The 18,270-nt window shown below is 38.6% G+C and overlaps 2 protein-coding genes across 2 annotated transcripts; one reads left to right on the forward strand and one right to left on the reverse strand.

Moving 5' to 3' along the window:
• Nucleotides 1-1,067: 1,067 nt before the first annotated feature.
• elac1 (elaC ribonuclease Z 1) lies at nucleotides 1,068-6,260 on the forward strand. The gene is made up of 5 exons (XM_010781787.1): nucleotides 1,068-1,424; nucleotides 2,305-2,508; nucleotides 2,924-2,982; nucleotides 4,948-5,158; nucleotides 5,349-6,260. Exons 1-5 carry the CDS (start codon nucleotides 1,268-1,270, stop codon nucleotides 5,834-5,836), a joined length of 1,119 nt encoding a protein of 372 aa, XP_010780089.1. The 5' UTR covers nucleotides 1,068-1,267; the 3' UTR covers nucleotides 5,837-6,260.
• Nucleotides 6,116-14,409, reverse strand: mier3b (mesoderm induction early response 1, family member 3 b). Its single transcript, XM_010781786.1, has 13 exons — nucleotides 14,337-14,409; nucleotides 13,482-13,506; nucleotides 13,098-13,243; nucleotides 12,585-12,707; nucleotides 12,319-12,442; nucleotides 11,498-11,571; nucleotides 11,301-11,373; nucleotides 11,039-11,187; nucleotides 10,795-10,876; nucleotides 10,032-10,126; nucleotides 9,797-9,924; nucleotides 9,533-9,687; nucleotides 6,116-9,061 (listed from the first exon to the last, which is right to left on the reverse strand). Exons 1-13 carry the CDS (start codon nucleotides 14,343-14,345, stop codon nucleotides 8,622-8,624), a joined length of 1,623 nt encoding a protein of 540 aa, XP_010780088.1. The 5' UTR covers nucleotides 14,346-14,409; the 3' UTR covers nucleotides 6,116-8,621.
• Nucleotides 14,410-18,270: the final 3,861 nt, after the last annotated feature.

Consider the following 18,270-nt stretch of genomic DNA (forward strand, 5'->3'; position numbering starts at 1 on the left):
CTAAAACCATTTTTTGTAAGTGGGCCACAAAGCCGGGGTGAATGATCACCAGTCAAAACAAAAGATCTCTATACCTGGTTGGTGTCTATACCTTTTTTCTATATCGTGACTTTTTTCATGAAGTTTGCAACATACTACTATACTATGAATATATACTTTTTATTGAGATTTTTTTTTAAAAACCCGATATTTTCAACATAATACTATGACTTGTTTTTATATTTTTTTCGAGATGCTACCCTATACTTAAAATATATTTGCTATTTTTTTACGGTATGGACTTTTAAAAAAAATTATATGAGTTTTAGAACATATTTTTCACAGAACTATACTATGACTTTCTTCATGACATTTGTCACATTCTATTATGTGACAAATGGACTATACTATATTATGCCTTTTGTATTGTTTTCAACAAGCTATAGGCCTACGATGACTTTTTTATATTTTTCAACAAACTATTCTTTGACTTTTTTACATTTTTCTACCTAGTAGGCCTAATATTTTATTACATACTTTACATTTTTAGACTCGACTTTACATTTTTAGACTCGACTTTACACTTAATATTGTCACTACCCGATCTGCATCCCTGCCCTATCTGCAGTGCGCATGTGCGAGATGGTCCGCCGTATTGGACAACTCCGTACGGCAAACCAAATAGGTCACTTGACACAGTGGCGTTTGGCAAAGCACAAAAAGAACACTAAAAAAACCGAGAGAGATGAGTTATTGTTATTACAACGTGACTTCACTATTATTTAACAACTCTTTTTATTGGGTTATTTTATTAAGTACATTGTCAGAATAAGTGAGAAATGGATTTAACTTCTGTTAGACAGCTATGATACTGAATAAATATTTACTGTGAATGTATGGCATGCTGTCAAACAAAAGTTAAATCACACATCTGTCCATCAGACAGTGCTGCTGTGCCTCCTGTCATCATTAATGGACGTCTCTTTAATATGACCGCTCAGAGGAGAGGAGTTCTCATTTCTCTAACCGCCTGCTGCTTCCCCTCCTCTCTCCTCGGCTCCCCTGCTCGGTATCTCCTGTGGGCGGGACTAAGACACGAGGATAGGAGTCGAGGATAGGAGTCGAGGAGGGGAATCTCAGAAATGAGACACGGCCCAAGAAACGTCCTAGCTTCTTGTCAACGCCGCACCGTCTCGTGTGTTACGTCATCACTGTGTGACTGTTGTTTACAGTTTCATGGCATGCAGTTGTAGACAGTTTCCCCCTGTTGTCCGGTCACTGCTGGAGGATGACCATGGACATGACGTTCCTCGGGACGGGCTCGGCCTACCCCTCCCCTCACCGCGGGGCCTCGGCTCTGGTGCTGCGGTCAGAGGGGGACTGCTGGCTGTTCGACTGCGGGGAGGGGACGCAGACCCAGCTGATGAAGAGCCAGCTCCGAGCCGGTGAGTCCCTGGATCCCCCAGTCCTGCTGCAAAACAATATGCTGTGTTTTTTAATGTAACACTTACCTACCATCCGCAAGTTGTAGCTTCTCTGAAAGTTCATACTTCTTTCCTAAATGTGGAGTACAATTGAATTAAGTCAACATATTTTAGAATTATTCTCGTCTGTAGCCTACTTGAAACTTGTTCAAGCACATGAAAAAGGTCAAAAAACTAAACTCATATGGTCATGGAAACTTGATACTTTTCCATTTCAAAAAGCTAAGACTTAACTTCACAACAGTTCAGAAAACATATCGGATACAATGAAGGATATCCATTTTTAAAATGTTTTTTTTTTAAAAATAACAATCAACAACATTGGCAGCTGTAATACTTGTACACTTTCATCACTACTACTTTTACAAACATTTGCTTTAGAAGTCATCTTGTACACTGACTTTTTTCACTACAAAGTTTCTAAGGATTAGGGAGATGGATAAACTATACATATTATTTATATTTTCAAAGAAAACCTTTTAAATCCTTAGATTTTTCATAGTATAGTAAGATGTGCAATTCTGTCTTGACTTTCTTTTATGACAAAAGCTTTTTTTTATTCCAATCTCTTCACGCTTCACAATGAATTTGCTTTTGCAATCCAGACTGAGTTTAATTTAGGCAAATGTATCCTCTGATCAACATAACAAATTATTCTGTCATCTAAAATATTTTGTTTAACAATGAATCACTGATGTGAGGATTAAAATACTTTTTTTTTTTTTTTGCTGCATTTGAATCCAATGGTACTACTTCCAATCTAACTTTTTTAGACAAACTGTCCGCTGCTCTCCACTTAAGGTAACTATTGTAAGTCATGCTGTCACGTGTTTCTACCCAGGTCGGATCACCAAGGTTTTCATCTCCCACCTGCACGGGGACCACCTGTTCGGTCTGCCTGGTCTCCTTTGCACTGTGAGCCTCAACACCAACCCCGAGCAGCAAAACCTGAACTGTGTGGACATCTACGGGCCCCGGGGCCTCCGGCACTTTTTAAGGGTGACACTGGGACTCACAGGATCACAGCTGCTTTTCCCTTATGCAGGTATGTCCAAAAACAACAACCTGACCTCTAATGTGTGCATTCTAAAAACACTGGCTATCTGAGTTTCACCACAAACAGAGTAAACTATGTGTTTCACTTTCTATGCATTTGTGATTGTCAGTGCTACCTTAAGGACAAGATAGTACGGTACTTCCATTCTTAATTCTGCACATTAAGATTTGAACCGCTACCATAGTAATTAAAGTGGTTGTCACCAGATTGTGAGTTATCAGTGGCAAGCCACATCTATGCTTTGGCTTTCATGTTAACGTTTATTTGTCTTTCTAGGAATACTGTAACACTTTTTCAGCCTTCGTTCCTTATTTGTTGTACTCAAGAAAGAACTTTTTTAAATATGTATATTTGTTCCTATATAAAAGGTGTGTTTCCTATATAAATCATTTATTTTCTGTAGTACATGAGCTGGAGCCCACAGCTGAGCAGAGTCCAGAGGAGGGACAGCTCAGCCTGGAGGTATGTGGCTGATTTTAGTTTTATTCTGACTGATAATAAATCATACCTTTTTTTTTTTAATAATCCTATATAGTGCAAAACTGAATAAAACTCACTTTCAATACACTATATTTATACTTAACACAAAAAGTAAGGACATTTGCGTTTGGTAGATTATTTCTTTGTTGTATCGATGCTTTTTGGAAGTAAATCTTATACAGTTGGAAAGTCTGTTTTCTTACGTTTCAAATTTTGCCACATTTGTGAGGAAGATGCATTTGTGGGAGGAATAGCCGAGCTGAGTATGTGGGGCGCGCCGGTGAAAAATGTGACAAATCTCCTCTGCCAATGCCAAACAGCTCTTTTCGGTTGACTCTTGTTTGGTAGATTGGATGATTAAAGCCTGATGAAATAAGACATGTTGGCAACAATTTATTTATTAACAATGTATTCATTTAACAAGAAGCCTCAGTAGCATGTGGAAGAACCATACACAGCCACAACAGCCTCTCCTCCTTATGCTGGTCACACACTGCTGTAGCATCCCATTCTTCAACCAGCATTTGTCCCAAGTCAGCCAACGTGGTTGTGTTGGTCACTCTGACAGCAGCCCAAGCTGATCCTGTCACAGTTTGTGAAACAAGCAGGACCCAAATGCAGATATCAACTGAAACTTCCTTTATTTCAAGGCTATGATATATATAGACAATGGCAAAACAGAACACTCACCGCAGAACTAGTCAGGGAACAAGACGAACCGACCAAGACAGACAGACAACCCAGAACTTAAATACACACAAGACTCAATCACACAACAAGACACAGGTGAGGAGGGAGGAGAAAACACAGGGACCCAGGTGAACATAATCAGACCATTAGACACACCAGGGAAACTAATGACAAGAGGAAAACACAGGGAAAAGGACCAGACAATAACCCAAAGGAAAACATGACAAGGAAAACAGCAAAAACACCCAAACCTACAAAACTATAAACGTGACATAACATGAGAATCGTGACAGATCCCACAAGTGTTCAATGGGGTTGAGGTCAGGCCATCCCATCCTCTCCACTCCTACTCTATCGGTGCAGCAATCTGCAAAGTGTTCTCCACGTCTTCTCCACACTTTGACCCAACAGTCCAAGTGCCGTAGGCAGAATCTGGACTCATCGCTGAACATAATGTTCCTCCACATGTTGAGGTTCTAGTGCTCTGAACTTAATGTTCCTCCACATGTTGAGGTTCTAGTTCTCTGAACATAATGTTCCTCCACATGTTGAGGTTCTAGTGCTCTGAACATAATGTTCCTCCACATGTTGAGGTTCTAGTGCTCTGAACATAATGTTCCTCCACATGTTGAGGTTCTAGTTCTCTGAACATAATGTTCCTCCACATGTTGAGGTTCCAGTGCTCTGAACTTAATGTTCCTCCACATGTTGAGCTGTTTGGCATTGGCAGAGGAGATTTGTCACATTTTTCATGGGCGCAACCCACCTACTAAGCTCTGCTGCTCATCCCACAAATGCTTGTTCCTCACAAATGTGGCACCATTTGAAAGGTAAGAAAACAGGCTTTCCAACAGTATAAGATTTATTGCCAAGAAGCCTTGTTACAGCAAATAAATAATCTACCAAACACAAATCTCCTTACTTTTTGTGTTAAGCGTATAATGTCTATATATTAGTTATTAATAATAATAAAATAATAATATATTATATAATATTTCCTTCTTTTTTATTAATGATATAAAAGAGGCCTGCCTTTAGTGCCCCCTTATTAAGTTGTATATTAAGTCCATATGTATACTTTATGTACATTAGTTTGTATAATAAAAAAAAAAAAGTAAAACCTTTGTCCCAATGTGAACTAATGAAATTAGCCTTATTTTACCTTAGTTTCCATTTATTTATTCAAACATATAAGAGAACATTCCCTCACCAATACAAATCATGTCTTATCTTTGAAGTTTTGTGTTGTGTCTTTAGATGACAGCGGAGAGTGGTCCTCTGCACCCACAGGAGCAGCCGGGCAGGACCATCTCGCTGGATGTCTCCACTGACTCGTACTTCCTCTTCGAAGACAAGAAGTTTGTGGTCAAGGCCTTCAGGTTGTTCCATCGCATCCCCTCCTTTGGTTTTTGCATTCAGGAGCATGGTCGACCGGGAAGACTGAAGACGGAACTCCTAAAGGAACTAGGTTAGTGAGCTCAGTGTCTTTATCCGTGCTAGGAAACCATTTTGTTTACACCTTTGCATGATAATCCACAGCTACCTTTCCAAATATGAGTGTTTTCATACTGACTTCTTTCCCTTTGCATTTCTATGACTTCTTTTGTGACATTTTGCATTATGGATTATTGTGATTGTTCATTTTTTGTGTGCCGCAGGAGTGAAGCCAGGGCCTCATTATGGGCGTCTGAAAGCTGGCGAGGCTGTAACCATGGAGAACGGGCGTGTCATTCTGCCTCAAGAGGTGCTGGAAGGAGACATTCCTGGGAGGAAAGTTTGCATTTTCGGAGACTGCAGCTCTGTGCTTGGTGACGGAGCACTGCTGTTGTGCAAGGGAGCGGACATTCTGGTCCACGAGGCCACGCTCGGGGACGAGCACAGAGAGAAGGCCGTGGACCACGGACACAGTACTCCTGGGATGGCAGCAGCAGTGGCTCGGGCGTGCTGTGTGCAGAGGCTGGTGCTGTACCACTTCAGCCAGAGGTACAAACCCTGCTCTCTGCAGAAGGAAGGGGACGAGGACGAAGTCTCAGAGCTCAAGAGACAGGCGGAAGACGCTCTACAGGACACTGGTGTGGAAGTGACCCTGGCTGAGGACTTTCTTACTATTCCCATTCCTGTCAGAAGACCATCAACTACTAATTGAGAAACGAATTAACGCACATTTTTATATATTGATTATCCCCGCTCAAGGCACCAACTAGCTTCTACAGAATATGCAGTTTGGTCCTGAGACTGGAGACGATCACTTTTTGGGTGATTTTGAATCTTCTTTCAACCAATTGACACGGCTTACCTCCAATGTTGCTCAGAAAACTATATCATACTGTCAATATCAGTTTGGAATGTTTACAATGAACTCTTTACAGAAACAACAATCCTTCCTTATTGGTGAAACCTTCTTGGAATATTAAAGAACAAGCAATCAACTTTTTCCAGAGCTTTATTTCTGGATCTGTACACAAGGTATTAAAGTACAACAGAAAATACAAAATAATGTTTAACAAAAGAAAAAAAAACAACTCAATGTTTATGTACAATTCTTATAAACAATAAAGATAGCTTCTCGAACATTTCTCTTAGTGAATTTTTGATTGTCTATATTTCTGGATATACATTTTTATGTTTTGTAGGTTTTTATTCATAAAGGTGTTTTTGTTTTTATCTAAGGACTCAGTTTTCTGTTTGAAAACCACAACTGTTATAATTGTTTTCCTTTTTAAATCTTCAAAACACAATACAAAATATAAAATAAGTGTTTAGTGCTTTCTTGCAAACACAAGTCTCAAGCCAGAGATATCAATAAAATATCACATTTGAGAGTTCACAGGGTGTTGAAAAACCTACTTCTACTACGTAATGGCCTTTACATTCTGACAGTTTTTCTGAGTCTTTGTACAAACCACAGCTGAAATAAATATCACTGCACTGCTAAAGCTAGAAGAGCTTGGAGGACCTACTGCATTATGCACCTTGCATTAAAAGAGAAACTAGCCCTCCACATACTTTGAGCAGCGACCATCCCTTTACCAAAAAGACAAACATAGACGACATGTTGAAAAAAAAAAATTCGATGTAAAGAGAGATGTCTTTTACACATGGCTGAATGTTTTGAAGGCAAAATTGAAACATTGAATAATATCAATACGTGTCCAGGTAAAGCCGTTTCAGTGGTACACTTGAGAACAGACACAGCTGGCATGCGTGGGTTCAGCTGAGTCCTGGGGTCATGACTCTCCAAGGAGAAACTATTTCATACACCAAGTCAACTGGTAAAATGCAAAACCCATAATATCTGTACATATCTACAAATTATTGCCTTTTGACAAGGAATCAAATTAAAACCTTTGTATCAACATAGATTCACAAGTTTAAGAGGTCAGTTCATAGACTTTTAAAGGCTATTTGCTAATTATTTACATGAAACACAGATGTGAATATCTCCTCTGATGCTGGGCTTAAAAAATAATTAATCAAACGTAATGGTTTAGGAGCATGAATTCTGTCTGTACACACATTATGGTGGATAACAAGATCTATGGACATGACAAACACGATGTACCCCTGAAATAAACTAATTATTCATAGCACAATGCATAGATAAATTAAGTAAACACTACAACTGCATCCAATCAACCGACAATGACCTGCTAAACATTTTACAATTCACAATTATGGACTTCAGTCAAGAGACAACAGCTCCATTTCTGTTACTAAACTCCAAGATACTGTCGGCTAGATTATACAAGGCATTCTCTAGGCCGTACAGGTTAGGCAGAGGTTAAATACAAAACTGAGTGGCTTTAAATAAAATAAAAAGATAATACTGCTAGCAGGTTTGCCCAAGCTTGCTCAGTGGTCTGAAATGGCATTACTTGATTTAGGAGCTGATCCAACATGTTTTTCTACAACTAAAACATGTAAAGTTGCCTAGGAATAGCTAGCATGAGTAAAAGGATTAAACAAAATCTCACAAAAAAAGTTAAAGTATATGGTAATAAATACACACATTACAGTGCCTGATGATATCCACCTTTAAATGATATTAACTAATATCTTTGCATTGGTTTAATTGATTGCATGTTACACTCCTACGAAGAAGCAGGATTACAAAAATAACTTGATATCCAACTGCAGAACAAGGTGCCAATATGTCTGCACAGGAATTCTCCATCAGCTGTTAGAATTGGAAATGAATAAGGGTCTAAGGATTAGGTTTCACTAAATGGAAATGTACATATTGTTTAAAACTTTTGCAAACATGCACATGTTCCAGTTTGGCCACTTTAAACAGTTTCAAAGTAAACAAGCAGACCAACTGCAGACAGGCTTCCACAGGAGAAAAGAAAACCAAACAAACATTCTGGGAGGCCTGAGCAGCTGATGCCGCCACCACCGTCCTGCTCTCAAGGCAATATCCATGCTAGTGTTGCTCTTCATACAATATCTAGCCAGGTTTATATGGGGGCAAATACAACCATTTGCACCAGCCTGGTTACCTAAATGTACCTGTAAACCAAACACACACACAAAAAGTACCACTTCAAACAGCAAAGACAAGCAACTAAATACTGAGCCGTTTTTGGCAGCTGTAAAGAATGGCAGGATAACATACTGTAGCTCTGAAGACGTGAGGAAGGAAGAATCACAGCTCTCCTACTGCAGCCTCTGGGCCCCACTGTACATGGACGTTGCATCTCAAGACCACAAAACCAGAATAAAATAAATGGCTATATAAACTCTTGAGAGAAATCAAGATTTTAGTTCTATATGATAGACATCACTGATGTCATATTACACAAAAAATGAAAACAAAAAGTATATTCATATACATATATAATAAAATTTAAACAAATCAGATCCCCCAGTGAGGTCAGTCTTATGTACAAGTGGGATAAGGGGTTTCAAAAGGGAAGAACAAGGGATGAAGATCACTCTGACTGAAGTGCTGCGCTGTGCTGTGTGTGGTGCCGTGCGTGTGCTCCCAGAAAGCCGTTGGGCTCGCCGCTCCCAGCCAAGCTCCCAAAGTCTGTGACGGACACTGCCATTTTCGCGCCGGTGATTCGATGGTGGTGCGTCGTTGTCCGCCGCGTCTCGAAGTCCACACCAAGGTTACCCACAGACACGTCATTGATAAAGGAGTCAGGCAGGGCCAGCTTGAGTCTCTTGGAGGGCCGCTCGCAGTCCGAGTGGTAGAAGCCGGCGTCCAGCATGTTGAGGCAGTCTGGGTCTGCACCGTTGGAAGGGAACCCGAGGGATTCGTCGTGGTTGAGGGACCCACGATGGAGACTCTCCAGTGGAGGGAAGCTGTAGGAGTCCATGCAGCCCACCTCCGCTGGGTTACACACTGTGGCTACAGTGTTGCTCAACGCTGCAAAGAGACAGGATACTCAGTTACCATCAACAACAGGAAGCAGTAAGCAACTCCAGTCATACAACTTTGTTTTAAAAGTATAGTATGAAGAATGTCATAGCATCATTTTCCTGCTTTATATATAGTGTCTAAAGCCCTTCAATTGGGTTTTATTGTCAGGGTGTATAGAATTTGTATCATCTTCTCGGTCTACTGTAGATTTTCTACTTTTAAATGGTGCTTTAATTCAATTTTGAGATGTTTAAATTCTATTATTGTTTATTTCTACTCTTTAATTTTCTACTTATGTGCAATGCCTTGTTTTGTTTTGTTGTTCTTTTTGCTGCTGCAATGCAAACATTCCCCAATTTGGGATCAATAAAGTACCCCTTATCTTATTTTATGGAATATGCCATAAAAATGTAATATTACAGTATACCAGGAGAAAAGTCCAAGGTGTAGAATGCTTCACTAAGTGCCAGGACTGACCTGTGAGGTCGCTGGCGGTGATGGAGTTGAGGAGGCTGAGCTGCTGGTCGGTGGTGCTCTCCATCCTTCCTCCTCCACCGGTTCCTGAACACACCGAGGAGGAACTGTCCACGGCCAGACCCTCCGCCTCGTCCACCAGTCGGTCCATCAGGTCTCTGGAAACAGAGGGTCATGTAAACTGTACGTTCCTTCAGAGCTCATTGTATCACACATGAGCATAAACATAAAGTAATGAAACACCAATGTACTCATTATGAAACTTACGTGACGCCGGGATAGCTGCTGTACTTTTTCTTCCCAAACCGATTCTGCTGCACAAAGAAGTCAAAGCGCTCCGACTTCTTCCACATGTAGTAAAACGCCACACATTCAGCTACGGTTCGTGTTGCGACCTGAGGAGGGGGGGGGAGACAGACATGAGAAGCTTTCCCAGCTATACACACGTACCTTTTCACGCTTGTAGAAGGGAAATCACCGAATAACATGAAATAATACTCACTTTGTGTTTCTGTATAAGGTGAAAGTTCTTGTCATACATCTGTAGTGCGTGCTCAAAGTTTTTGCATTCCTCTTCTGACCATGGAGGGGATTTTTCTGAAATGAAATCAGACATTTGTTAAACCAATCCTTAGTTATTCAAAACATCCTGACAAGAAAATGTAAAACACATGATAATAATAAAAATCATTGCAATGAAAAGTACCTTCCCCTGCACATCGTTCAATTTAATGACAGACAACAGCCTTGTAATCCAAAATACATCTGTGAAACCCATCATTTTCTGTTTAGAGCAACAATGTGGAGGTATTGGATTGTTGTTGGACACAAAAGGTGGTCCTGGAACTTTTGCTTCTCCTTAAGTAAATTAGGGACACAGAAGAAGTACTCTCCCATTTGGGTTTACGGTTCTAAATAAACAGCACAACGGGTACAGACATGCACAACAATATGGATTTGTAAATACTGTGTGTTCCTCTGCACGATGGGTTTTAATTGCCGCATCAAATGTATTGCCAGAGTAGCTCATTGCACGATAATCAGTCAGTTAATGCTTCCTTTTACTTTAGAACCAGTGCAAATGTGTTGGATATGAAAAAGGTGAGCAAAGAATAGACAAGTCTGCAGGTGCTACTTTACAGATAATGAAAACGTTGGGAAACAAGATTCGCCAATAGTGGCAGTTTAACATAAATTCTTCTTTTCACGTGTCAGAAATATTCTTCTTGCATGCATCGCATCGGGACATCCTTCCCTGTGCTTACCTTTTGAGGACTTTACACGGCTGCAGTGTCTCTCTAGTGCTTCGCGAGTGTTGTAGTTGACCTTGACAAGCTCAAACAAAGCCTATGTGGAAAAAGCAGAGAGGTCAAGACTATATTATATTGCAAACATAAATAAGGTGTACCTTAAAGAACAGCAGAGTTTTTACAGTTGAAACTTTCCTACTGCCATGCTCATCATTGCGTTACAACATGAAAGGATTGATAAATAAAAGACATGACTGACCTGCTCATTATCTCGAACATGCATCCATGGTTTGTCACATCCCATCTTTTCATCTGACGTCCGTGACAAAACGTCGGACAGGAAAGTCCTAACCTTGTTTTCTGCCAATATACCTGGCCTCCACAATAACTCGTCTTCATCCTCATAAACTGCGTATCAAAGTACATTACAGCAAGATTAGTTACCGTGTTCATATCATGTTGTCTTTTTGTTTGTAGAGAAACATTGTGCACAGGGTTGAAAACAGAAGAGCAGCAGTCACCTTTCTCTCCATCTATGTAGTGACAGAGGCCAGAAGGAACCTCTGCTTGGTACTGTGCTCCCACCATTATTTCCTATGATAAAAATACAACAAAAGACAATACAGAGCATGTTTAGCAAACCATTGTTTATTCAACTTAAGCATTCAGGAATCTTTCAGTATTCCTCTCTTAATGTATGCTAGAAAGTTGTATTTACCTTTCTGGAGTCCTCTGGACTTGGGCCATCTTCATCACACTCTGACTCTTTATCACCATCAAAGATTGCATTGGCTGTTGGAATAATAAACATATTAATACCGTGACATTTCTGAATTTAAATGGCACCACATGTGTGCTAAGGATTTACCAACCAAACGTTGAGTTCATTTTGGTACTATAATAATAGTAATAATAATAATTTAAAGAAAATGTAATCTAACTTAACCAACTTCATCTTAATTGCTTGGTAAGCTCAAAGTATATATTATATGTAAATACATATACACATACTATTATACCATTTACAAATATGTCCCAGTGCTGAAACAATTAGTTTATTAGGCAAATAGACAGAAAATTAATTGCATTTTTATAAAAAAACATTTATCGCACTCAAGCAGCTTAGCCAAAAAGGCTAAACCGCTGGGGTCTCAGCCCTTTCATTCTGAACATTTCAAGGTATCAATTGTACATTTAATTGTGAAGATTTGGTGCCTGCCTTTGTCTCATGTTAAAGTTAACAGAGAATCTCTAAGTATTGAAATAGGATCTGATACAACAAGAGAACCTATGACGTCACTGTGGGCTTCAGGAAACTGTGGCGTGAAACTCTATTCTGACATTTAAATGACAAAAATAAATAAGGGGAGTAATTAACTAAATGGTCTGAATTAATAAATTATTTATCTTTCATTAAATAGATAGTAGTTGTTTGAATGTCTTCTTTAGTTATTGCATGGCATTGAATTCCATTGGATGAAAAACTGTAACCCTGAAAAGCTACAGACAAGAAATAATTGTTCAGCACATGCCACTTACATCTGAGTGTTCTTGGGAAGAAATCGGTCGCCTCATGGGAGGTGACCGAGGGGGTCAAATCGTCAGCTGAGGACTGGGTCTCCTCCTCATAGTCCCCGGACAGCAGGTCTTTAGCTATTTCCTCCTAGAAAAAAAGAATCATATCCATTGTATACTGGGGCAGACCAAGGGTAAACAACAGGATATTAAAAAATAAGTTGAAGATAAATATATATTACATCTAATAATTTTTCAAAAACAATGAATTAACTACAGCAATTATGTACCTTATCTAGAGTCATGTCAGGCAGCTCATCAGTGAGGTCTCCAGACGAGCTGTCTATACTGGATCCCGCAGAGGCCTCATAGCGATAGATAGCCAACAGTTCCTCCAAAGGCATGTTCCCCTCCTGGTGGAAACAAGAAAGGACAAGTACTTAATACTTTATTGTATTTATAACTATAAATTAAGTAAAGCATTATGGCATGTTCCCCATGTGATCAAAACTAAAACATTCCAAATGAAAAAGCTTCTGGTTTCCACTATATACTAGATCTATATTTGTGTTTGCTAAATCTGAAGCTACTTATTATACAGCTTTTTCTTAACATCATTAAGGTCCTACAACCAAATGTCATTTTGGTACAATGCCTTCCCTTTTTTTCAGAAACAACAGTGTCATTATTCATGCATACATTTTTATATTGGCACACACATTTTACTATTTAAAAATCACAGAATCTGTTATATTTACATATGTAAATCCTGTGTTAATACATTTGGTGAATTATTAGTTTACCTTTTCAAGATCTGCAATCTCTGAGCTGAAATTCCTCCCTCCCTCCTGAGACTCTTCCTCCTCCAGAGTCCTCTCGTCATCATACTCATGAACTAACATTTCTGCTGTTGGATCAAAGTCATGGTCCTCTGACGATAAAGAGCCAACTGAGTGAGAGGGAAAAAAAAGAAAAATCATGAATGCTTCCCATTTATACTCTGGTTTTATACTAAAGATGCATACTTAAAAATACACATTCACATAGTTACTGTATTACAGTTAGCAAAGCATCATATCAATGTGAAAGCCATGTTCTTATTTTGTCAATGGGATGCAAAGTGGTGTCCTTAGAATATAGATACATTAACTTAAGTACTGTTACTGTTATGGCAGAGGTGTTCTTACCTGGACTTGAACTCCCTAGGGAAGCCTGCAAATTAATAAAACCAGAATAAAAAATGAGTTGAGACACGAATCAACTATTATGCCACATATTACACTGAGATATTCCATTAGCCAGATTATGAACATTGCACTTTATAGACTGTATTAGGAAAACCGAAGAGAGTTAATAATAGGTCAGAAGAGCGGCATTTACCGCTAGCGTTACCTGAAATAGGTGGCTAATAAAATGTTAGCCGCGGTTGAACGCTAGACAATTGTGAACAAAATATGCCTTTTTACTCTGAAATTGAAACAATTCGTTTCGTACGAGACAGCCGAGTTCAAAATAGAGAAACCTATTTAGAAGGACATGATGATTTACACAGTGTCGGCTCCTGAAACAGTTAGCTAGCCAGCAAGCTAACCCCAAAGCTTACTGGTAACGTTATGCATCGAAACATGTAAACACTCATTTCGTTTGCTCGGTCCGGCAATCGATATAGTTGGTAGGTCTTTACTATACATGTGCCGCTTATTTTGCCCAAATAGAAAAACTGTATTTCCATTCATAACAAACACGAAATAATCGTTTATTTCCTTTAACCAACAAGCTAACGTAAATTTTACGTATCAATTTACACAACCGCTACACCAAAGCAGCTGAGCGAGGCGCAGCGGCCTTGTAGTGAAGGATCAGTCGAGACATTCAAGCATATTTAAGAGGAATTAAAATGACCATTATGACACGAAACGCGCTATAAAGAAGGCAAAAACTATTGTTTCTTCAATCGATAACATAGAAATAAAAAATACAGTACACAACATTTAAAAATATCGACTTAAGATCGATTGCTTCTCCCCTGTTTTCCCTCTTACCTCCGCCATATTGGTACCTTTAGCTGATGGGCTCGTTCTAGCGCAGTACCCGGATGAGAGCTCTGAACCAATCAGAGATCCAGGTGTCCGTTGTAGTCGTGACGCCATTCAAAGCAACCGCTGGTCAGACATGTATAAACGGTAACGTAAATCTAATGTATGGAAATATAAGAAACATAAATCTAGAAATAAAATCGCAAATACCTTGACAACTTAAATCAATATCATGTCGTTGAGCCTGTAAAAACCTCACACGATGTCATTTACCAGAAAATTCCGAAATTCATAGAATGTTCTCTGAACATCCCAGCTGATTTCCTGCTCGCTTTACTGCTGTTTTACACATCTATTAAATACAACTCGATTTTATCCCCATTAACACTTAGATGTTCGAACATTTAAATATGGCCACAATGCCTTGAATTGTATTAACTGAAGCATTCAGTTGTAGCATAGATCCAGAGGACAATTTAGCTATCTGTTTAATCATTTTGATTATCAGCTGTCGTTTTCCCATAGCTATAGCCTATAGGCTACTATAAAATTAAAAGGCGACGAATGCATTCCTCTAGCTAGCCTACATTAATACAATTTAGTGTCTTTTAAGAAAAGTAGGCAAGAGAAAGTTACAAATCATTTTGCATAAACAGTGTGGTCAAAATGTCAACAAGCACTAAGCCAAATCTTTTTTATTCATTGGCGTTTCTCATTAAATTAAATGTACAGTTTAATTTCATTAGAAACATTAATAGTCTGCTTGTCATTTGAATATTCATACAAATCAAATAAAGGATTGAGATGTCTTAAAAATGTGCCCATGAAACTGCCCAGTCCACCACTCTTGTTCCACAGCATAAAGAGCACAAAAATAGCAGTTGTTCTATTCTAATAACCACCAATATTAGTGACTACTCATAACTCCTTATGATTATTATTAAACTCTCCCTTTTAGGCAAGGGTTAGATCATGTATGATTTTCAACAAATACTTTACCAATTATCTCTTATTACAGTCAGTGAGTGAGTGAGTGTGTGAATGTGTACAGACCAGCAGAGGGCAAAAGCACTCTTTAAAAGTATGACTACTACACTATTTACACCACTGAACTGATCCACTCCCTCTTTACTTTATCCACCCTCCCTCCTGGTTATGATGACTGTGTAACCTCCTCATGTTTCATCACCACATGTGAAATCAGGTTGAAGTTTTAGGTAGACACAAGTTAAGGTAGACTTTACTATACCCTTTTTTGTCCAGCTATGTTCCCCAATAATCTGTGGTTTGGTTCTGTATGGGGCTTGAAAATGTTTCACAGTTATACTGTGCACGACAGAATCACTTAGACTGTGCACGACAGAATCTAAAGACACTTAAGGGTTACTTTAGCTCAAAGGCCACACCAGCTGCTGTCAGGGAATCTGCAGATGTTTGTGCAAAGGACACTACAGATACACCTCCTCCTAGATCATCCTGATGAAGAGGTGGATGTACTTCCTGCAGCATAACAGAAACCTTTGTGTTTTTACTGTCTTTACAATTGTTTACAACTTTTGCTGTCAATTCATTTTAATGTGTAGGAGACAGGCGAACATGTCTCTTTTATAAGGAACTTCTGGATTGTCACATATGGTGAGCTGCAATGATGTTGTTAAGTTCCTTTGTGTTTGTTTATTTAATTTGTACTCATATTAACACAGTTCAATTCCTATCCAAAAATGACCTGACCAATGCAGACATTAACGTAGACATTCAGAAACATTGCAAGTGGTACTGCTGTATATGTACTCTTCTTGCATAAACACATCTTTATCTTGATGTAGAGAATATAACTATTACCCATGCTGACTCATTGGTTGCAACAAGTGGTGGGTGTCCAACTCTTTAGTTAAACTATAGCAAAGAGTCACACAGGCTATTGGTTTACATGTTGGTCCTACTTCATTTGTCATTGGATCATTGTTTTCTAAACTTGTTGCAGCAAGTAAACACTTATGTGTTTGGAAAACAGAAACCCCCGTAAGGCGTAGGAAGGGAAGTGTGGGCTTTGTTTAATGGATTCTGAAAACAAATGAGTCACTGTTTTCAGACAGTTCAGAGGAACATCCTTCCACAGGCCACATCTGCTAACATCTACCTGAGCTAATATGGATCAGAATAGGTTGAACAAGGTTAAGGTTAGAATCAGGGTGAGGTTTATTACGAAGTAAGCTTTCACTTAATGAGTTTGCCTTAGTGTAATGGTGCATCTATTAAGAGGAATATTAAGAGAAAATAAGTAAGTAATAAGTACTTTTTCTTTTTCTTCTCTCTTTCCTTTGCAGTGCATGATTACCAAAGTTATGTGAAAGCCCATTTAAAGCCTATACTTTTACAGAACAATGTAGTCAGGAAGATGTGGGCCTTCAACTAATGATTGAAACTATCAGGTCAACATGTTATCCTCTGACGTAGACTATGGAGAGGTGGGTGACACAGGGTCACAATCCATTGTTGCAATGTATAACGGATGTGGCTGATTAACACCGGCCCACACCTACACTGGTTTTGTGATTTTCCAGCAACTACCCACTCATCTCATGTGCTACTGGAGGGATTGAGGGACAGTAACATCATTGTAATACTAATAACTTGCTCATAATTATCCAGAACAAATGGACAAAGCAGCTGCATAACAAATTATCCTAATTTGTACGACACGTCACTGGAGGATATTGAATTGAATGAACTGCAAGCCTTGAAAACATCTAGTTTTCTTATAATGTTGATATGTGTTGTGGTTAGTCAGAATATTACATTATTATTACATCCTGCTTCCCTACACACATAAGAAGAGGAAAACTGTGGCTAAAAAAAAACATTTCTATATAGATGATGCATAGTTTTTTGCAGATTGATTGCAAGGGAAAAAATATATAAAATGCACTTAGATGATGCTGAGCATCAGATAAAACTTGTATAATATTCGCTGGTAACATGTGTCTAATCCAATACAACTGTTTGAAGAAACAGTTAACCTCAGAGCTTGATCAGAAATTACAATTATTTGAAACTTAACCTCAAATTGGATTAGTTTAATTGACTCTACATGGTAAACCTGCCGGCTGTGGCTCAGTGGATACTGTGTTGATCATCAGATCAGGTGGTTCTATCCCCACTACAGTCAGCATGTCGTTGTGTCCCTGGGCAAGACACTTCAGCCCCAATTGGTCCTTTGGATAAAAGTTTCTAACAAGTGACATGTCTCCCTTTTCTTATACTGTATCATATTGTGCCATTATAGAGTCAAGCCAGCATTGTGAAATAATTCACTGTGTACTTTTTTTTTGTATTATTATAACATTTATATTGTATTAAACATTTTCAAAGACAAAGACATACAGACAAGGACATGGCTCACACACATCACAAATAGGACAGGACAATAACATGAAGGGTGGGGGGTAGGGGGATTACAGTGTCAGTTACATTTTAAGTATGCATATGGCGTTGTATTTGTACATGATTTGCTTCCTAATATAGATATACTTATTTGTTTCCTCTTTTTTATTATAAAACAAAAAAAAGGTGTAATAAATAAATAGATACATAAATATATATGCACACATATGTACATATACACATACATACACATCTCTTCCTTTTCTGATTAAGTCACCTATTCATCCATTTCCCATTTAATTTAACTTATTTAATTATTATTACAATTATTTTTCTGTTTCTTCATAGCTTATTTATATTTATTTATTAATATTATTATATTTATTGTTGGCAGCCAAGATAGTTTGAGTCCGGGCAAGCCCTTATCTTATCCCAAAGCCTGTTGTCTGGCAGGGAGAAAGCAGCTTTGTGTCGTAAATCTATTAATATAGATATCTAATTTGTGGTTGTTCATTGCTCTGGTAAATGTGCATATATAATTTATAATGATCTGTTT

Source organism: Notothenia coriiceps, unplaced genomic scaffold (genome assembly GCF_000735185.1).
Source record: "Notothenia coriiceps isolate Sejong01 unplaced genomic scaffold, NC01 NC01_scaffold00023586, whole genome shotgun sequence".
In the NCBI taxonomy this organism is placed as follows: Eukaryota; Metazoa; Chordata; class Actinopteri; order Perciformes; family Nototheniidae; genus Notothenia; species Notothenia coriiceps.

Excerpts from the sequence above, each read along its gene's own strand:
- mier3b (XM_010781786.1), bottom strand. Across the intron at positions 11,572-12,318 it reads CTTCCCAAGAACACTCAGAT|CCAATGCAATCTTTGATGGT; the intron begins GTAAGTGGCATG and ends TTATTCCAACAG. Across the intron at positions 11,188-11,300 it reads CTACATAGATGGAGAGAAAG|TTTATGAGGATGAAGACGAG; the intron begins GTGACTGCTGCT and ends TTTGATACGCAG.
- elac1 (XM_010781787.1), top strand. The coding sequence starts at position 1,268 with ATGACCATGGACATGACGTTCCTCGGGACGGGCTCGGCCTACCCCTCC. Across the intron at positions 1,425-2,304 it reads GAAGAGCCAGCTCCGAGCCG|GTCGGATCACCAAGGTTTTC; the intron begins GTGAGTCCCTGG and ends GTTTCTACCCAG. Across the intron at positions 5,159-5,348 it reads GGAACTCCTAAAGGAACTAG|GAGTGAAGCCAGGGCCTCAT; the intron begins GTTAGTGAGCTC and ends TGTGTGCCGCAG.